We start from the raw sequence: 17,656 nt of genomic DNA, 5'->3' as shown, positions 1-17,656 counted from the left end.
GTCTCTTCCTTCCCTAAATGCTAAGAAAATACTCTTAGACATTACTAAGAACCCTGTCGTTTTGAACTCTCTCTGCATGGCGTGAAGCTCCTGCTGTCATCGGCCTGAACGTCTCTCTGTGTCGTAAAACTCCTTTATGAGATAATCCCAACAGTTCCCATCGTATCACAGCTGGAATATTGAGCAAAAATCCGAGATACATTTTCAAACTTTCAACAACTGACAGAGACATTTAAACTCCCCACACATCATTTATTTAAATATTTTCAAATTAGACACTGGATCCGCAATAACTATTCAGACTTTCCTCATATCCCCCCGGAATCCCCGTTTGAAATCATTTAATGTGTGAAACATCAAACACTAGTAAGAGACTGATATCTGCTATCTATGTTATTTTAAATAACAACCTTACAATATATAATAAGATTAATACAAAGAAGAAATGGGAATCAGAACACAACTTGTCATCTTCATTCACACAAACTTTATTCAACAAGTCACCGTGGCCCTGGTCACACGACACCAAGATACACAACATAACTACACACACATACACACGCGCACACACACACACACGCGCTCACACACAAACATACACTACAGTCTGGGCCGCTGCATATTTCAGTTAATAGATCTATATATATGTTCTTCCTCACATATATACGGTGCATTTTAATCTTCTTATAATTTGTAAACATTTATAATTCTACCATACACAGTGAACTATCCACAGTCACAGGTGTGTGTGTGTGTGGGAGGCCGGGCTGCGTTCAACACGCCGCTGCAACATGTGCAACACTTCACTGATTATCAAAATCATAAAACACTTTAAATTTACTTCAAATCAGAGTTAACGTCCATGCTGACACCAAAGTGACACCTCACAGCTACGAATACTGACAGCGTGTGCGGTGCTGAACGCAGCTCAGCGCTCGACTCACCGACACGATCACAACATGAACACAACACAAACACAGCTAGAATAAATAGATCAGCAGTAAAGTTCAGATTCAGTCTGTACTTCAGTCAGCTGGTGAAGAAAACATCTGCACAAATCACACCTGCACATCTGCGTGAATACTGCCGACTCATCACATCTCCATCAACAACCTTAAATTAACACTTTAATAACTGAAGACAGCTCATTAAATATTCAAATCAAAGACATCAGAGGAATCGAACAAAACACTGAAAACATTCCTGCTGCTACACAATGTTTACTTCTCAATAAAGACTCGATCATATGACATTTTATTAGAACATTTCCTGATAATTTCTTTGTGGTAAAGATTTCTGTGATTTGGGTCAAAGTGCAGCTCCGTACGCTCAAACTCAATAAATCCAAATGACATGGTTGTTCTCAGAAAACTGTTCTGCACAAAACATGAAGTATGAAGTCACAGCCACAGTGTAACTGTTCGATGGCTGCAGGTGGCAGGTTTGATGCTAACTTAGTCAACTGGTTTCAAAACCAGTTGGAACCAGTTCAATCTTTTAGAGCAAACTGGAGCAAACTGGAAAGAGCTACAGGAAGTAAGAACCTGCAGGACCCAATGGAACCATTTAGAACCAGCTGTGGAGCCAGTGTTATCCAATTAGCCACTGGAACCAGTTGGTGGTGAAAAGGGTTAGTTGTTCTGGGAGGAGGAGTCAGTGGAACAGAACAGAGTCCAGAAGAACCAGAACACATTGGAAGAGATTCTAAGATCAATGCTAACAGTGCTAAATCAATAAGACAGCTAATGCCATTTTATGAAGAACCACAAATAATAAAAAATCAATAAATAGATTAATAATTATATAAATTAAAACAATCTGTAAACTTTACACTGTAAAGAAAAGTTCCCATAATGCAACATGTCAGCATAAGACCATCTCATCAGCTTCACATAAGACAGAAGACACACAAAACAAAACAAAATACATTTGTTCTAGGAGCTGATGCAGTTAGCTTACTGGCTAGTAGCTTACTGACTAGCAGCTGATAGCCTAGCGGCTAACTGGCTAGTAGCTTACTGGGTAGTGGCTATATAGCTAGTAGCTAACTGTGCGGGCAGGTCTGACCCCAGAGCAGCCTGAACATCCAGAGAGGAGTGAGAGGTCTTCACTCAGACAGCGTCTCTGGAGTCGTCCGCAGTGCGTCACGATGTGAGCTGACACATTAATGTTTCTGTCAGGCAGATGACCTGTCTCACTCTCCTGTGCAGACAGACAGCCGGAAAACATATCTATACACTCAATATTGCAGTAGTATTTTGCTGATCATTTGCTATATAGTCATAATGTGCTGATACGTAATGTCGTCATTATTATTATTACTAGTAAGGTTCACAGTAACACAGCATCAGTAGAGACACAAACACACACTTGGTTCAGGTTAACCCTCAATAGAAGACTGTGGGCTCTCTCCGTGGGCGGGGCTACCTTTACTGGGACGACTGGGAAAAATGACAAAAACAAACATGAAGAAAGAGAAAAGAAAAGAGGAGAGCAGTGAATCTACTGAAAGATCATCAGGCAGGAGATCTCAAGGATACAAGGGTCAAAGGTCACACCAATCACTGAACAGTACTCTGCTGGTACCTGTGGGAACCAGTCAGAGACAGCAACCAAAATAAACATGCATTCATCACAACCAGTTCTCTCGGAATCAGCTGAGACCAATTCAAACCAGTCAGAACCAGTTAGGAGCCTGTTTGAAAGAACCAGCTGGAAACATTCTGGCTTAATGAAAGCATTAAGAATGAGTTAGAACCGTTTGGCCCAAACTGTTTGAATCAAGTTACAACCAGGTGGAATTGGCCAGAATGGATTTAAACCAGTTTAAACCAGCTGAAATCATTCAGAGACAGAACCACTAAGATCCATTAAGAACCAGTTGGGACGAGCCAGGACCAGTTAGGATGGGACCAGTTATGTACAGAAAGAAAAAATATTAATAAAATAAAATAAAACACAATAAACAAGAGGAGTGGTCAGACCTGAAGATTCAGAACTGAATCAGACCCAGTCGAGGCATCTTTACGCTGATGACACTCAACTGTATGTGATCGCTGTCTCTGCACAGCAGCAGGCGCTCACAAGGTGACGACGGGGGCCATTTCCACGGTCGTGAGAAAAGAAATACGCACCACTAAAGAAACTGAAGGTTTCAGTTCTGATTTGATAACATGAATAAGTTTGTGTGAGGTAGAACACACTTCAAGAACAGGATGTAAAGCTTTATCAATCACAACATTTATCTGAGATGCATCCTCATCCTCTCTTTGTTCTGCCAGGCTGAAGATGTATTTGCCTCTCTGATCAGAGTATAAAGTCGACATATCTGAGATCAAACACCTGGAGACCTGGATCGTCTTGAGTATCTCCACCGCCTGCGAATGCCTCTCTGGCATCAGAGCTGTAGGAGACAGTAACCCGGACACAAGCAGTACCAGCCTGTTGGAACCAGCTGAAATCAGTAGAAACCTTTCAGAAGGAACCTGTTTAAAAACCTAATGGTACCAGCTGGAACTTTAACTCATCTGGGCCAACAGGAACGATTGGGAACTAGTCAGAATCTGCTGGAACAAGTAGAAGCTTGTTGACACCAGATGAAACAAGCAAGAACTAACTGGAAGCACTCGGACCTCTTTGGAATCAGTTGGAATCGCATAGAACCAGCTGGAGGCAGCAGGAACCTCTGGGTCCTGTTTAAACCTGTAAAGACCTGTTGGTACCAACTGGACCAGTTGGACTTGAACATATAGTAACCAGTCTACGCCTACTAGAACCAGTGGAAACCAGTCAGAACTTTGTGGATCAAGCAGGAATAAATAGCTGCTTGTTCGGACCAGCTGGACCAACTGAGAACCAGCTGGAAGCAGTAGGCACAGTTGGAACCACTAGTAACCTTAGTAGGACCAGAGGCTCTTGGAACCACCTGAACCAAATATTAATATTACCAGTAGGATCCCAGGGTAACCAGTAGAAGACTGCTGGAACCAGTTGGCACCAGTTGGCATGTGCTAGAACCAGTTGGCACCAGTAGAAGTCTGCTGGAACCAGTTGGCACCAGTTGGCATCTGCTAGAACCAGTTGGCACCAGTAGAAACATCTTGGTTCCTCTGGTAACCGGGTAAAGACCTGTTGGTACCAGCTTGAACCAGTCAGAATTTTCTGGATCAAGGTGGAAGTAGAGGCTTGTTGGGACCAGTTGGAACAAGCAAGAACCAACTAGAAGCACTCAGGACTGGTTGGAATCAGTTATAACAATTTAAAACCAACTGGAAACAGTGGAACCAGAAGTAACTCTGGTAGTAGAACCAAGAAGTAGCTAAATGACACCAGTACCAAGAGCAATCTGTAGCCAGTAGACCGGCTCCAACTGAAATTCTGGTGAGATAATTGTGGTTGTGAATTACATAAATGAAACTGTCTGGATGAGCCGTCACCCAGTGAAACCAGTAGAACCCTATAAGATTTGGTCAGAACCAGGTGGAACCAGGGGACTCTGGTTCTGTACAGACTGTCTGTTTGTGCTCCAAAACCACATAATACATCAGTGACCATGAAACATGTTTAATCCAGCTGGGTCCGTGTGTGTGAGTGTGTCTGTGTGTGTGTGTGTGTGTGTGTGTGTGTGAGTGTGTCTGTGTGTGTGTGGTGTGTGTGTGTGTGTGTGTGTGTGTGTGTGTGTCTGTGTGTGAGTGTGTGTGTGAGTGTGTGAGTGTGTGTCTGTGTGTGTGTGTGTGTGTGTGTGTGTGTGTGTGTGTGTGTGTGTGTGTGTCTGTGTGTGAGTGTGTGTGTGAGTGTGTGAGTGTGTGTCTGTGTGTGAGTGTGTTAGAGGGAGGAGTCAGAGTCGGCTCTGGAGGGTCGAGATGGAGATGCAGGAGCCCTCCGACTGGAGACAACAGACAGACAGACAGACAGACAGACAGAGAGACAGACAGACAGACTGTCAGTAACAGGTTGATCGAGCTGTCAATCACACAGCTATCTATGATGCTAGGGGAGTGGGCGGGGTCACATGGCAAGGACAGCGATCTGATTGGAAGATGGAGCACACAGAGCTGGTGAGAGACAGTGACACCACACAGACAGCTGACGTACCATTGGTGGACTCCTCACTGGTCACTGATAGAGATTCTGAAAGAATAACCATATATGGTCAATATGAGGGGGGGGGGCAGTGGGCGGGGCTAAATGCTCTGACACACCTGAGAGCTTCATGATTAGCCTTATAAGGTACTGTTAGAACAGGATCACACAAACAGAGACAGGAAGACAGACAGACAGGAAGACAGACAGACAGGAAGACAGACAGACAGGAAGACAGACAGACAGACAGGAAGACAGACAGACAGGAAGACAGACAGACATGGCTCCAGGTGGCTGATGACAGACAATGAAACTGTAGGTTTCTGTAAACTTGTGTTTAAGGCGGAGGAGTGATGAAGAGTGAGGATGAAGAGGAGAATGAGCTGAGGCAGGAAGAGAAGAAGAAAGAGAGACTCGTCTTTCTTTTTCATGTCTGTGCAGGTTGTTTGTGGATCTCTGCATTCGTTCTAAAGCACCAACAAAGAAGAAACTCTAACCACAAAATAAATATGCTGCTGTTTATCTGAACTCTGGTCTGATGATGAAACTGAGTGGTTTTCAGTTGATCCTGAGTCCAGTTTGGTACAAAACACAAGACTGTCTCCAGTTAAATCAAGTTATATATTAAAGAACATCCAGAGGTTTTCATATTTGATTCCAATAATCAGTTTTAAAACATGAAATATAAAGTATAATATTTATTTAAAAGTATTGACGGATAAGGAATAGAAATTAATGAACAAAAACATGTAATCAGCTTGTTTGCAAATGATATTATGATCTATAATTCATTTAAGCAGCTTACAGAAAATGTGGTTTGTACTCTGGATATAAAGTAAATATACTCAAATTCTCTGTTTAACTGCACCAATCAGGAACTTAAGGAATGGAAAAAAAACTGGGCAGCAAAAACAATCAAATATCTGGACATGAACAGAACTAAAGACCTTTCCAAATTATACAGAAGTAACTATGAACATCTTGACAAAAACAGGGAGGGGAAGTTATCGACGGATGGTTCACGTATCCACGATAAAACATGTTGTGGTATGTGTTCGTTTCTCTGTCTGTAGATAAACCAGAAGACCGATGGAATGTTTAATGGGATAATCAGGAGGTAAACCAGCTCGAATACGTTGTACCACACTACAACTATCTGAAGACAAAGATTCACAGCACTTCTGAATCTAAAAGAAACTTTTCATGCTGCACAACTGCTCCAACTAATTTGCTGGTTTAATGAAGCTTATGTAGCTCAATGGAAAGATACTGAAGCTTCTACATTCAAATACCTGATTCAAGGATGAGGGGGTGAGGGTTACATAAGTCTGATCTTAACCCAGTCATATCCTACACTTTAGAAATATGGTATTCCATATGTGTTGTTTTGGGATTTGTAATTCCAGAATCTTGTCTTGTTCTAAACCTCGGACATTAGGAAGGAACTGTTCATGTAGGAGAACAATATTTGGTGAAGATCGTCCTGGCAGCTGGAAGGAAAGCCACAACTAATGCCGTGTTCCAATATCCATACTTTCCGTACTTACTATACTTAGTTTGAGTACTTAGGGTGTTCCGATATCGATGGCGGTGAAAAGAAGTTTACTTAAAGGACCCGGATGTTGCCCTCATAACAGCAAAAACGTTGAGTGTGCAACGCTGTACACTTTACGCACTCAACGGCCGCCATCTTGTCTACGTAGCGGAAGAAGCAGAGCCAGGCAGAGGCGCTCAGCTCGGATTTTTTTTTTTAAATAGCTACCGAGACAACAGCGCCTGCAGCGGAGCCATACTGCAGGATTGTAGGATTGTAATTGTTAAAAAGTAAAGTCGTAGATGTCTTTTGTTCACCGTTCAAAGCGGGATGTTTTTGGCGGGCGACGAGTCGTGGCGGCTGTCACGATCGTAATTTCCGGTAAGGGCACCACGGAGTATTAGATTTGGAACAATACTCACCTGCTGAAATCTGCGTACTTAGTAAGTTCCTATAATGAACTACGTTGAAGTGTACTCATGGAAGTATGAATATCGGAACACAGCATAAGAACTGGCTAAAGAGAAAGACTGTTGCTCCAAGTAACACACCATGGTTGTTAAGTATTGATGAGATACTTGTGATGGAGCATCTTAATACAGGCTGAACATGAAAGAAGACCTCTTTATAAAGGGAACATGGCTGAAATACAGAGAGAGAGCCGGTCTGTCAGGAGGCTGAACACAGACTGACACAACTACACAGGCTCTGTTTGTTTGTTTGCTGTTTTCTTTCCACTCCTCATCTCTGAGGAACCTGTTTTGTTCTGTATTGACTGGTTTCATTGAGAGTGCATTCTGTTCTGTGCTGAACCAAACTGGACTCGGTGGCATCCTCCCCACACAGATCTGAACACCTGGAAACATCTGGGACCACATGCATGCTGCATTCAGGTCACATCACAGTTTAAAGTGGCTGTTTAGCTCATTAAAGCTTGTGTCTTTGTTTCCTCTTAATCCTGACTTAAGACTTAGGTAACTCACTGACGAGGTCACAGGCGCCGTTACGACAGATGACAACACATTTTAGCGGAAGTACATTTTCTTCGTACTCCAAAGTTTGGCACTAAGGCTGCGGCGGATGTTCGAGCTAGTGGGTCAAAAGTTGAAGACGCACTGTCATGATGAAGTAGTTCATCCCCACTGAATGCTTGCAGTAACAGCATGTAGTGAAATGTAAAAATAATAAATATGTGACTGGGAACGCACCGAAACAACCTCCTGAATAAAGTCAACCTAACAACAGCAGGACACAGACCTCCTATAGGACCTGAATGCAGCATCAGAGCACAGCGTCCTGATACAGGGCTGATGGGAAATGAAGTCTTCAGCTGATCTTAAGACCCTTTACACTGTGTGAATATTGTGAGAGACGTGGTGAACTTGCAGATGTATCAATAACTTCACCTGTTAGCCAGTTCAGTGAACTAACTAATCAATGAGCTGCAACCGATAATGTAAACTGAAGCTTCTTAAACAACTTCATGTTTGTTGTCACACAGTGTAAGAAAACCTACAGGAAACTCTTTTTCCTGTCAGTCTTTGAACACATCACACAGAAACCAGTCAGCTGTTGAGGCCTGCACCTAATAGTCACTATACCTGGGGACTCCAGGTGGGGGCGCTCTGTTGGGTCGGGAGGGGACGGAGGGGGGTCCGGGGTCAGGTGACACCGCCGGGCGACCTGGAGGGCCGGGGGCTGCACGACCGCCTGGACGAGGAGGTCCAGGGGGGGCCCGACGCTGTGGGGTGGGGCTGGACATGGGAGACCTGCAGGGGGCGACAGAGGGACTCTGTGACGATGATCTGACACTTCGTACCTGTGGAACAGGTTAGTGACACCACGTTACCTGCGTCCTGAGGGCATCCCCGTGACCTGCAGCCAAGAGTCATCAACCGGAGGTGGCATCGACGTGGTGATGGTGGAGGTGCTGATGTCACCGATGATGTGGAGGCCTTCGCGCAGAGCGTGATACATCCTCAACATCTCGTCACGGTGCGTAGCCTGGGCGAGAGAGTGAGAGAGAGACATGAGGCGAGGAACACTGACGACAGACTCAATGTTTCTGCTGAAGAAGTAAAAATCTGTCGATCAGATCGTAGAAAGCATCAGAAGAAACTGACCTCCAGCTCTCACCGTGTTCAACCAACCAGCTCTCACCGTGTTCAACCAACCAGCTCTCACCGCGTTCAACCAACCCTCACGGTAACCAACCAGCTCTCACCGCGTTCAACCAACCAGCTCTCACCGTGTTCAACCAACCAGCTCTCACCGTGTTCAACCAACCAGCTCTCACCGTGTTCAACCAACCAGCTCTCACCGTGTTCAACCAACCAGCTCTCACCGTGTTCAACCAACCAGCTCTCACCAACCAGCTCTCACCAACCAGCTCTCACCGTGTTCAACCAACCAGCTCTCACCGTGTTCAACCAACCAGCTCTCACCGTGTTCAACCAACCAGCTCTCACCGTGTTCAACCAACCAGCTCTCACCAACCAGCTCTCACCGTGTTCAACCAACCAGCTCTCACCAACCAGCTCTCACCGTGTTCAACCAACCAGCTCTCACCAACCAGCTCTCACCAACCAGCTCTCACCGCGTTCAACCAACCAGCTCTCACCAACCAGCTCTCACCAACCAGCTCTCACCGCATTCAACCAACCAGCTCTCACCAACCAGCTCTCACCGCATTCAACCAACCAGCTCTCACCAACCAGCTCTCACCAACCAGCTCTCACCGCGTTCAACCAACCAGCTCTCACCGCGTTCAACCAACCAGCTCTCACCGCGTTCAACCAACCAGCTCTCACCAACCAGCTCTCACCAACCAGCTCTCACCAACCAGCTCTCACCGCATTCAACCAACCAGCTCTCACCGCGTTCAACCAACCAGCTCTCACCAACCAGCTCTCACCGCATTCAACCAACCAGCTCTCACCGCGTTCAACCAACCAGCTCTCACCAACCAGCTCTCACCAACCAGCTCTCACCAACCAGCTCTCACCGCATTCAACCAACCAGCTCTCACCGCGTTCAACCAACCAGCTCTCACCGCGTTCAACCAACCAGCTCTCACCGTGTTCAACCAACCAGCTCTCACCGTGTTCAACCAACCAGCTCTCACCGTGTTCAACCAACCAGCTCTCACCGCGTTCAACCAACCAGCTCTCACTGTGTTCAATCAGCTCTCTGAGCTTTTTAGTCTCATAAATACAAAAATAAACAACTAGTAAATCATCATAAACAAGATGTTATGTAAGATACTTCATGAAACTTGTCAATTAAAGGACGCTTTGCGATGACGTAAAGTCCTGTCTGTCTCTCACCTGTTCCTGGGACTCCTCCATCAGGCTGTTCTGGTCTCCACAGGAGTAAAGTTGAGCCAGCAGGTCAGCGTGGATGAACTCCTTTGTCTGAGGACGACAGAGGAGGTCACATGACTGATGATATCACTTCCTCTGTGTGTGTGTGTGTGTGTGTGTGTGTGTCGTACGTTGTTGACCATCAGGTGCATGATGGTCTTAGGGATGAGGTCTCTGACGGTGCGGTGGATGATAGCCAGGTACGAGTCCACCAGGTTCCTGACGATCTCCACCTGTCGCTCCAGCTGAGGGTCCATACTGTGGATGTGTCCGTCTCCGCTCGATTCCTCCACCTCAGCCTGCACAAACATGGCAGCCAGTTAACTCCACACACACCTGTAAGAACATGCTACCCCCCCCCCCCCAATAGAAATGTGTGGACACAATAACAGAAACATCTGCCAGTATAAATGAATGAGTCACCTTCTCTTTGTCCTGCAGGCGGAGGCAGAAGAAACAAAACAGATTCATATTTTCTGTCATAATAAAATCATATATTAATGTTTGAACAAGTAAAAACATGTAACATCAGTAACGACATGTGTTCTGATGGAGGAGTAGTAATGAGTTGTACCACGCTGCGTTCAGGGTACACTCCAGCTCGCAGGAAAGAAGCCTTCCAGCTGTCCACCTCCTCCTGAGACTCGCTGGCCAGCTCCAGCTGACGGTAGTCTTTATACACGTTCCTGAAACAGGCACAGTTTCATTTTATTCATAGTTAAATCTGAGGACACAGAAACAAATAATACAATCTCATCTGTGTACGTGTTGATATTTGCTCCATGACATCATTCCGAACACAAACGCAACATTTTGTTCTTCTCTTTTTGTAAAAACTTCACTAACATTAAAGTCAGCTGACTCCAGTTCATAACAACAAGGTCAATACGACTGGAGCCCGTCACAGACGGATCAGCACCAGTGTTGGCCCACTCTCACTACACATACACACACACACACACACACACCTGTGTTCAGTGTTAAACAGGGCAAAGATGTGTTTGCTGGACATGAAGCTCTTCTCGATGTCTTTGAGTTTCAGGTTGTCGACAGGCAGCATGTACTTCTTCTCCTTCTCCTGCAGGGGGCGACAACATCAGCGATGAACACAACAATTCATAATGTTTCTGTGTGCGTGCGTGCGTGCGTGCATTACCTCATCATCTTTGTACCAGGACAGGGTCTCAGCAGTCAGGACGAACCAGTACTCTTTAGCTCCGCCCTTCATGATGCTGATGTTGTTGATGGTCAGCCAGCCTTTACGGATCACCTGAACACACACACACACATGCACACACCGATTATTCATCATACTCAGAAGATCATTTATCGACACATTCAGTTTAAGTTTCAAGTTGTTCTGCAGTGTTTAAACCTGCTTTATGATGTCAGGTCACCATGTGCACACACACACACACAATCACACACACTGTGAACCACTCACCATGATCTCGTCCTGGTTTCCATGGCAACAGAGGCATATAGAGAGAGAGAGAGAAGAGGAGCACATGAGTAACGAGTCTCTCCATCATCTCATTCAGTTCTCTCAGCAGCTCACCTGCAGTGACTCACCTGGTTTCCTGCTACTTTCTTCTTGCTCATCTGACTGCTCTTCTGCTGAGCACTGACACACAGACAGACAGACAGACAGACAGACAGACAGGTGAGATCAATCAGCTGACTGAACCTGTGTTTGTTGTGCAGGGTTACAGGTGAGTGACTCTGACGATGTGTTCCCACTGAAGGAGGAGTCAGTTTTCACCTCATGATCCGTCACACACTTGGACCTGTGGTACCTCTCCTTCACACACTCGGACCTGTGGTACCTCTCCTTCACACACTTGGACCTGCGGTACCTCTCCTTCACACACTTGGACCTGTGGTACCTCTCCTTCACACACTTGGACCTGTGGTACCTCTCCTTCACACACTCGGACCTGTGGTACCTCTCCTTCACACACTCGGACCTATGGTACCTCTCCTTCACACACTTGGACCTGTGGTACCTCTCCTTCAGCAGACGACTCTATAGAAGATGGCTGATGCCTCCACAGAGTCGCCCCAAACACCAGATTACTTTATTGTACATTGGCTGTAAGTTCTGAGTTAAGTCAGCAGAGACTCTGGTTTTGGTTCTAGTTCTCTGTCTCCTCTCTGTAACATTACATTCATAAAGTAAAGCACATTTCCCCTCCAACTCCAGTCAGCAGAACAGAACAGAACCCGGAGTTCAGCTCTGGATCAACAGAGTGAAGAGAAATCAGCGACTCTGAGCTCCAAACATGGAACCAAAATTTCATCTTTGTTTACTCTTATTTCATGTATTTATAATAATAATAATAATAATATACTTATCTCCTGTAATTTGTTCATTTGTGTGTGTGTGTGTGTGTGTCTTCAGACTTTCTTACTTTGCAAAGCCGATGAAGTCTTCATGATTTGTGTTCACGTAGGCCAACTCAATGTCAATCAACAACATCACCTGTTGAGACAGACAGACATTAGCATCTGCAGTGCTACATGACTGAACTGTTAATTATTCCTGTGACTGCAGCTGAGCTCGTCTGTCATCAGAGACATGAGACAGAATCCTGTGACAGGTGTGTCTATGAGACAGACAGGTGCCGCAGGTTAGACAGACACACCTGGTCTTTGGTGCGACTCTCTCTGTCTCTGATGTGCTGAGTGACGATTCTCTCCATCTCCTCTCTGAGCATCGGATACTGAGCCAGCTACAGACAGGAAACACAGAGGTCAGAGGTCACACAGCCAGGAAACACACTGTAGTAGCCCTGTAGTAGTCCTGTAGTAGCACTGTAGTAGCACTGTAGTAGTCCTGTGGTAGCACTGTGGTAGCCCTGTAGTAGCACTGTAGTAGCACTGTAGTAGTCCTGTGGTAGCACTGTGGTATCCCTGTGGTAGCACTGTAGTAGCCCTGTAGTAGCCCTGTAGTAGTCCTGTGGTAGCACTGTGGTAGCACTGTGGTAGCCCTGTAGTAGCCCTGTGGTAATCCTGTGGTAGTCCTGTAGTAGTCCTGTAGTAGCCCTGTAGTAGTCCTGTAGTAGCCCTGTAGTAGCACTGTGGTAGTCCTGTGGTAGCCCTGTGGTAGTCCTGTGGTAGCCCTGTGGTAGTCCTGTGGTAGCCCTGTAGTAGCCCTGTAGTAGCCCTGTGGTAGCCCTGTGGTAGCACTGTGGTAGCCCTGTAGTAGCCCTGTGGTAGCCCTGTGGTAGCACTGTGGTAGCCCTGTAGTAGCCCTGTAGTAGCCCTGTAGTAGCCCTGTGGTAGCCCTGTAGTAGCACTGTGGTAGCACTGTGGTAGTCCTGTCGTAGCCCTGTGGTAGCCCTGTGGTAGTCCTGTAGTAGCACTGTAGTAGCCCTGTGGTAGCACTGTGGTAGTCCTGTGATAGTCCTGTGGTAGCCCTGGGGTAGCCCTGTGGTAGTCCTGTGGTAGCCCTGTGGTAGCCCTGTGGTGGTCCTGTAGTAGTCCTGTGGTAGTCCTGTGGTAGCACTGTGGTGGTCCTGTGGTAGTCCTGTAGTAGCACTGTAGTAATCCTGTAGTAGCACTGTGGTAGTCCTGTGGTAGCACTGTGGTGGTCCTGTGGTAGTCCTGTAGTAGCACAGTAGTAGTCCTGTAGTAGCATTGTGGTAGTCCTGTGGTAGCACTGTAGTAGCCCTGTAGTAGCCCTGTAGTAGTCCTGTAGTAGCCCTGTAGTAGCACTGTAGTAGTTCTGTGGTAGTCCTGTGGTAGCCCTGTGGTAGTCCTGTAGTAGCCCTGTAGTAGCACTGTGGTAGCACTGTGGTAGTCCTGTGGTAGCCCTGTGGTAGCCCTGTGGTAGCCCTGTAGTAGTCCTGTGGTAGTCTTGTGGTAGCACTGTGGTGGTCCTGTGGTAGTCCTGTAGTAGCACTGTAGTAGTCCTGTAGTAGCACTGTAGTAGCACTGTGGTAGCACTGTGGTAGCCCTGTAGTAGTCCTGTGGTAGCCCTGTAGTAGCCCTGTAGTAGTACTGTAGTAGTCCTGTAGTAGTCCTGTGGTAGCCCTGTGGTAGTCCTGTGGTAGCCCTGTAGTAGCCCTGTAGTAGTACTATTGTAGTATTATAGTAGTCCTGTAGTAGCACTGTAGTAGTCCTGTGGTAGTCCTGTGGTAGCCCTGTAGTAGTACTATAGTAGCCCTGTAGTAGTCCTGTAGTAATACTATAGTAGTCCTGTAGTAGTCCTGTGGTAGCCCTGTGGTAGTCCTGTAGTAGCCCTGTAGTAGTCCTGTAGTAGCCCTGTAGTAGTACTATTGTAGTATTATAGTAGTCCTGTAGTAGTCCTGTAGTAGCACTGTAGTAGCCCTGTAGTAGTACTATAGTAGTCCTGTAGTAGACCTGTAGTAGCCCTGTAGTAGTGCTGTAGTAGTCCTGTAGTAGTACTATTGTAGTATTATAGTAGTCCTGTAGTAGTCCTGTAGTAGCACTGTAGTAGCCCTGTAGTAGCCCTGTAGTAGTACTATTGTAGTAGTACTATTGTAGTATTATGGTAGTCCTGTAGTAGTCCTGTAGTAGTCCAGTAGTAGCACTGTAGTAGCCCTGTAGTAGTACTATAGTAGTCCTGTAGTAGCCCTGTAGTAGCCCTGTAGTAGTGCTGTAGTAGTCCTGTAGTAGCCCTGTAGTAGTCCTGTAGTAGTCCTGTAGTAGCACTGTAGTAGTGCTGTAGTAGTCCTGTAGTAGCCCTGTAGTAGTACTATAGTAGTCCTGTAGTAGCCCCGTAGTAGCCCTGTAGTAGTGCTGTAGTAGTCCTGTAGTAGTGCTGTAGTAGTCCTGTAGTAGCCCTGTAGTAGTCCTGTAGTAGTCCTGTAGTAGCACTGTAGTAGTACTATAGTAGTACTGTAGTAGCCCTGTAGTAGTCCTGTAGTAGTCCTCTAAGCACTGTAGTAGCCCTGTAGTAGTACTGTAGTAGCCTTGTAGTAGTCCTGTGGTAGCACTGTGGTAGCCCTGTAGTAGCCCTGTAGTAGTCCTGTAGTAGTCCTGTGGTAGCACTGTAGTAGTGCTGTAGTAGTCCTGTAGTAGCCCTGTAGTAGTACTATAGTAGTCCTGTAGTAGCCCTGTAGTAGCCCTGTAGTAGTGCTGTAGTAGTCCTGTAGTAGCCCTGTAGTAGTCCTGTAGTAGTCCTGTAGTAGCACTGTAGTAGTACTATAGTAGTACTGTAGTAGCCCTGTAGTAGTCCTGTAGTAGTCCTCTAAGCACTGTAGTAGCCCTGTAGTAGCCTTGTAGTAGTCCTGTGGTAGCACTGTGGTAGCCCTGTAGTAGCCCTGTAGTAGTCCTGTAGTAGTCCTGTGGTAGCACTGTGGTAGCCCTGTAGTAGTCCTGTAGTAGTCCTGTGGTAGCACTGTGGTAGCCCTGTAGTAGCCTTGTAGTAGCCCTGTAGTAGCACTGTAGTAGTACTATAGTAGTCCTGTAGTAGTCCTGTGGTAGTCCTGTAGTAGTACTGTAGTAGCACTGTAGTAGTCCTGTAGTAGCCCTGTAGTAGTCCTGTAGTCGCCTTGTAGTAGCCCTGTAGTAGTACTATAGTAGTACTATAGTAGTCCTGTAGTAGTCCTGTGGTAGTCCTGTAGTACCTTCTGTGTACACTGCCTGACGGTGTTGACCAGCTCAGTGATCACCATGTCGACACATTTCTGACACGGCTCTTTGATCTGAGCCGTCAGACGCTTCACAATCGTCTCAAACGCCATGTCAGGTGTGAACAGACCCGTCCTGCAGAGAGCACAGGTGAGGCAGGTTACACACACAGGTACAGAACAGAGGTTCAAGGGGCAATGGAAAGACCCAAACCGTCCATCCCACCAACAACATGGACACACTACACCTGAATGATGAGGACTGAGTGGGCGGAGCAAGTAGTGTCTGTAAACTCACCTGATCCCGTGAATGTTCTTGATGGCGTAGCTGATCTCTTTACGAAGAGTCTTCTCATCACTCTCCAACTGCACACACACACACACACACACACACACACACACATAACCCTGACTTTTCTTGTTCACAGTGAACCAAATAATATCGGTCTTGTGTGCGATTAACGGCATGCTTTAGTTTGTAACAACAAGTGTATCGTGTGTTTGTGTGTGTGTCATAGGCGGAAATCCCGGGGGGGACAGGGGGGACATGTCCCCCCCTCCAGTAAAGCTGTCCCCCCCTTGAATAATTTGAGACACAATTAATAATTTTTGAACAATGCAGTAGCATTTATTGAAAGCACAATGTAAGCGATGCTCATTATAATCACGCAATAATGTGCTATTTACATCTTTAAAGATTTAGTCCCCCCCCCTCCCATTCTTACAAATGGTTGAGTCCACCCCACACTCTTTCCAACAGGCGGAGCTAGCAGCTGCAGCAGCGTGTGGGCGGAGCCTGCTACTCACACCGTGCTTCGTGGGGTAAGAGGTCTATACCACACAGACATAGTTACATAAGTTACAACAACACACATCACATTTACTAAAAGATGTTTGTTGACAACACAATAAATATATATTTTTGAGAAATTGTTTTATGTTGGATTATTCTTGAAGGTATTTCCTTTAGTTTTGGGATTGTTTGGAGCTTTTACCTCTTGTAAAGATATTTAATGGACTGTGGTGGAAGTTAGTGTTGTATACAGGTAGTGTAAGGACTAATACAGTATAATGCAATTATTGTAATTATCATTACTTTTGATAACATTTTTTAAAACATTTGATTTAAACATGCTGACACTGTAAGAGAGAGAGAGAGAGAGAACATATCATAATCTGATATCTTTCATCTGGAAAAAGGCAGTTATCTGATTATGAGATGTCTGATAAACAAACTTAGATGTTTGCCTGATAATTAGTTTATTCATTGCATGTGTACATGTTATTGTGATTTCCATCATTTTGTTTTAAGTCTAGACATGTGCAGGTGGACTCAGCCAGCGCTAAGAAAGGTCTTCTGCCTGCCTGTTGGAGAGATAGAGAGACTAAAGCATCACATTGCAGTAAAAGATGCTGTATAAAAGACAGGCTACAACTTTTATTCCTTTTCCCACCCTGGAATTATTCTCTAAAATGTTACTGTTTATTGTCCCCCCCAACTATGAAATGGGATTTTCGCCCCTGGTGTGTGTGTTTGTGTGTGTGTATGTGTGTGTGTGTTACCTTGACCAGCTCAAAGGGGAAGCGTTCGTGGAAGATTCGGTTGATCTTTGCTCCTCCTGACAGCTCGTAGGTGTCCACCTGATCACCTGATCCCTCAATACGCTTCTCGAAGTCCACTGCAAACTGCTGCACCATCCTGACACACGCACACGCACACACACACACACACACACACACATCATGTTGCTATGTGTGACATCATTATTTCTTGTGGTGTCGTATGGTGCCATATTTTGTCATTTTCCATCAATTTCTGTAGATACATCATTCAGACTCGTGTGATGTCATGTTCTGGTGTGTGTTTGCAGTTCTGGTGTGTGTTTGGAGTTCTGGTGTGTGTTTGGTGTTCTGGTGTGTGTTTGGAGTTCTGGTGTGTGTTTGGAGTTCTGGTGTGTGTTTGGAGTTCTGGTGTGTGTTTGGTGTTCTGGTGTGTGTTTGGTGTTCTGGTGTGTGTTTGATGTTCTGGTGTGTGTTTGGTGTTCTGGCGTGTGTTTGGTGTTCTGGCGTGTGTTTGGAGT

General features: G+C 45.8%; 1 protein-coding gene across 1 annotated transcript; it reads right to left on the bottom strand.

Annotated features, from left to right (window-relative positions):
- Positions 1 to 238: 238 nt before the first annotated feature.
- Positions 239 to 17,304, bottom strand: LOC115581879 (dynamin-1-like). Its single transcript, XM_030417374.1, has 16 exons — positions 17,139 to 17,304; positions 15,874 to 15,941; positions 15,573 to 15,711; positions 12,624 to 12,710; positions 12,390 to 12,460; positions 11,551 to 11,602; positions 11,423 to 11,434; positions 11,135 to 11,248; positions 10,947 to 11,056; positions 10,553 to 10,664; positions 10,402 to 10,413; positions 10,110 to 10,277; positions 9,943 to 10,029; positions 8,466 to 8,620; positions 8,218 to 8,385; positions 239 to 2,441 (listed from the first exon to the last, which is right to left on the bottom strand). Exons 1-16 carry the CDS (start codon positions 17,271 to 17,273, stop codon positions 2,381 to 2,383), a joined length of 1,551 nt encoding a protein of 516 aa, XP_030273234.1. The 5' UTR covers positions 17,274 to 17,304; the 3' UTR covers positions 239 to 2,380.
- Positions 17,305 to 17,656: the final 352 nt, after the last annotated feature.

Source organism: Sparus aurata, chromosome 5 (assembly GCF_900880675.1).
Source record: "Sparus aurata chromosome 5, fSpaAur1.1, whole genome shotgun sequence".
Lineage (NCBI taxonomy): Eukaryota > Metazoa > Chordata > Actinopteri > Spariformes > Sparidae > Sparus > Sparus aurata.
The sequence above is the reverse complement of the archived record's forward strand: the minus strand, read 5'-3'. Positions and strand labels throughout refer to the sequence as shown.

What these genes read in the sequence shown, in the direction of transcription:
- LOC115581879 (XM_030417374.1), bottom strand. Translation starts at nt 17,273, where the DNA reads ATGGTGCAGCAGTTTGCAGTGGACTTCGAGAAGCGTATTGAGGGATCA. An exon ending in TCCCCTTTGAGCTGGTCAAG is followed by an intron (nt 15,942 to 17,138) that starts GTAACACACACA and finishes GTGTGTGTGCAG; the next exon opens with TTGGAGAGTGATGAGAAGAC. An exon ending in GACTTCATCGGCTTTGCAAA is followed by an intron (nt 11,603 to 12,389) that starts GTAAGAAAGTCT and finishes TCTGTGTGTCAG; the next exon opens with TGCTCAGCAGAAGAGCAGTC.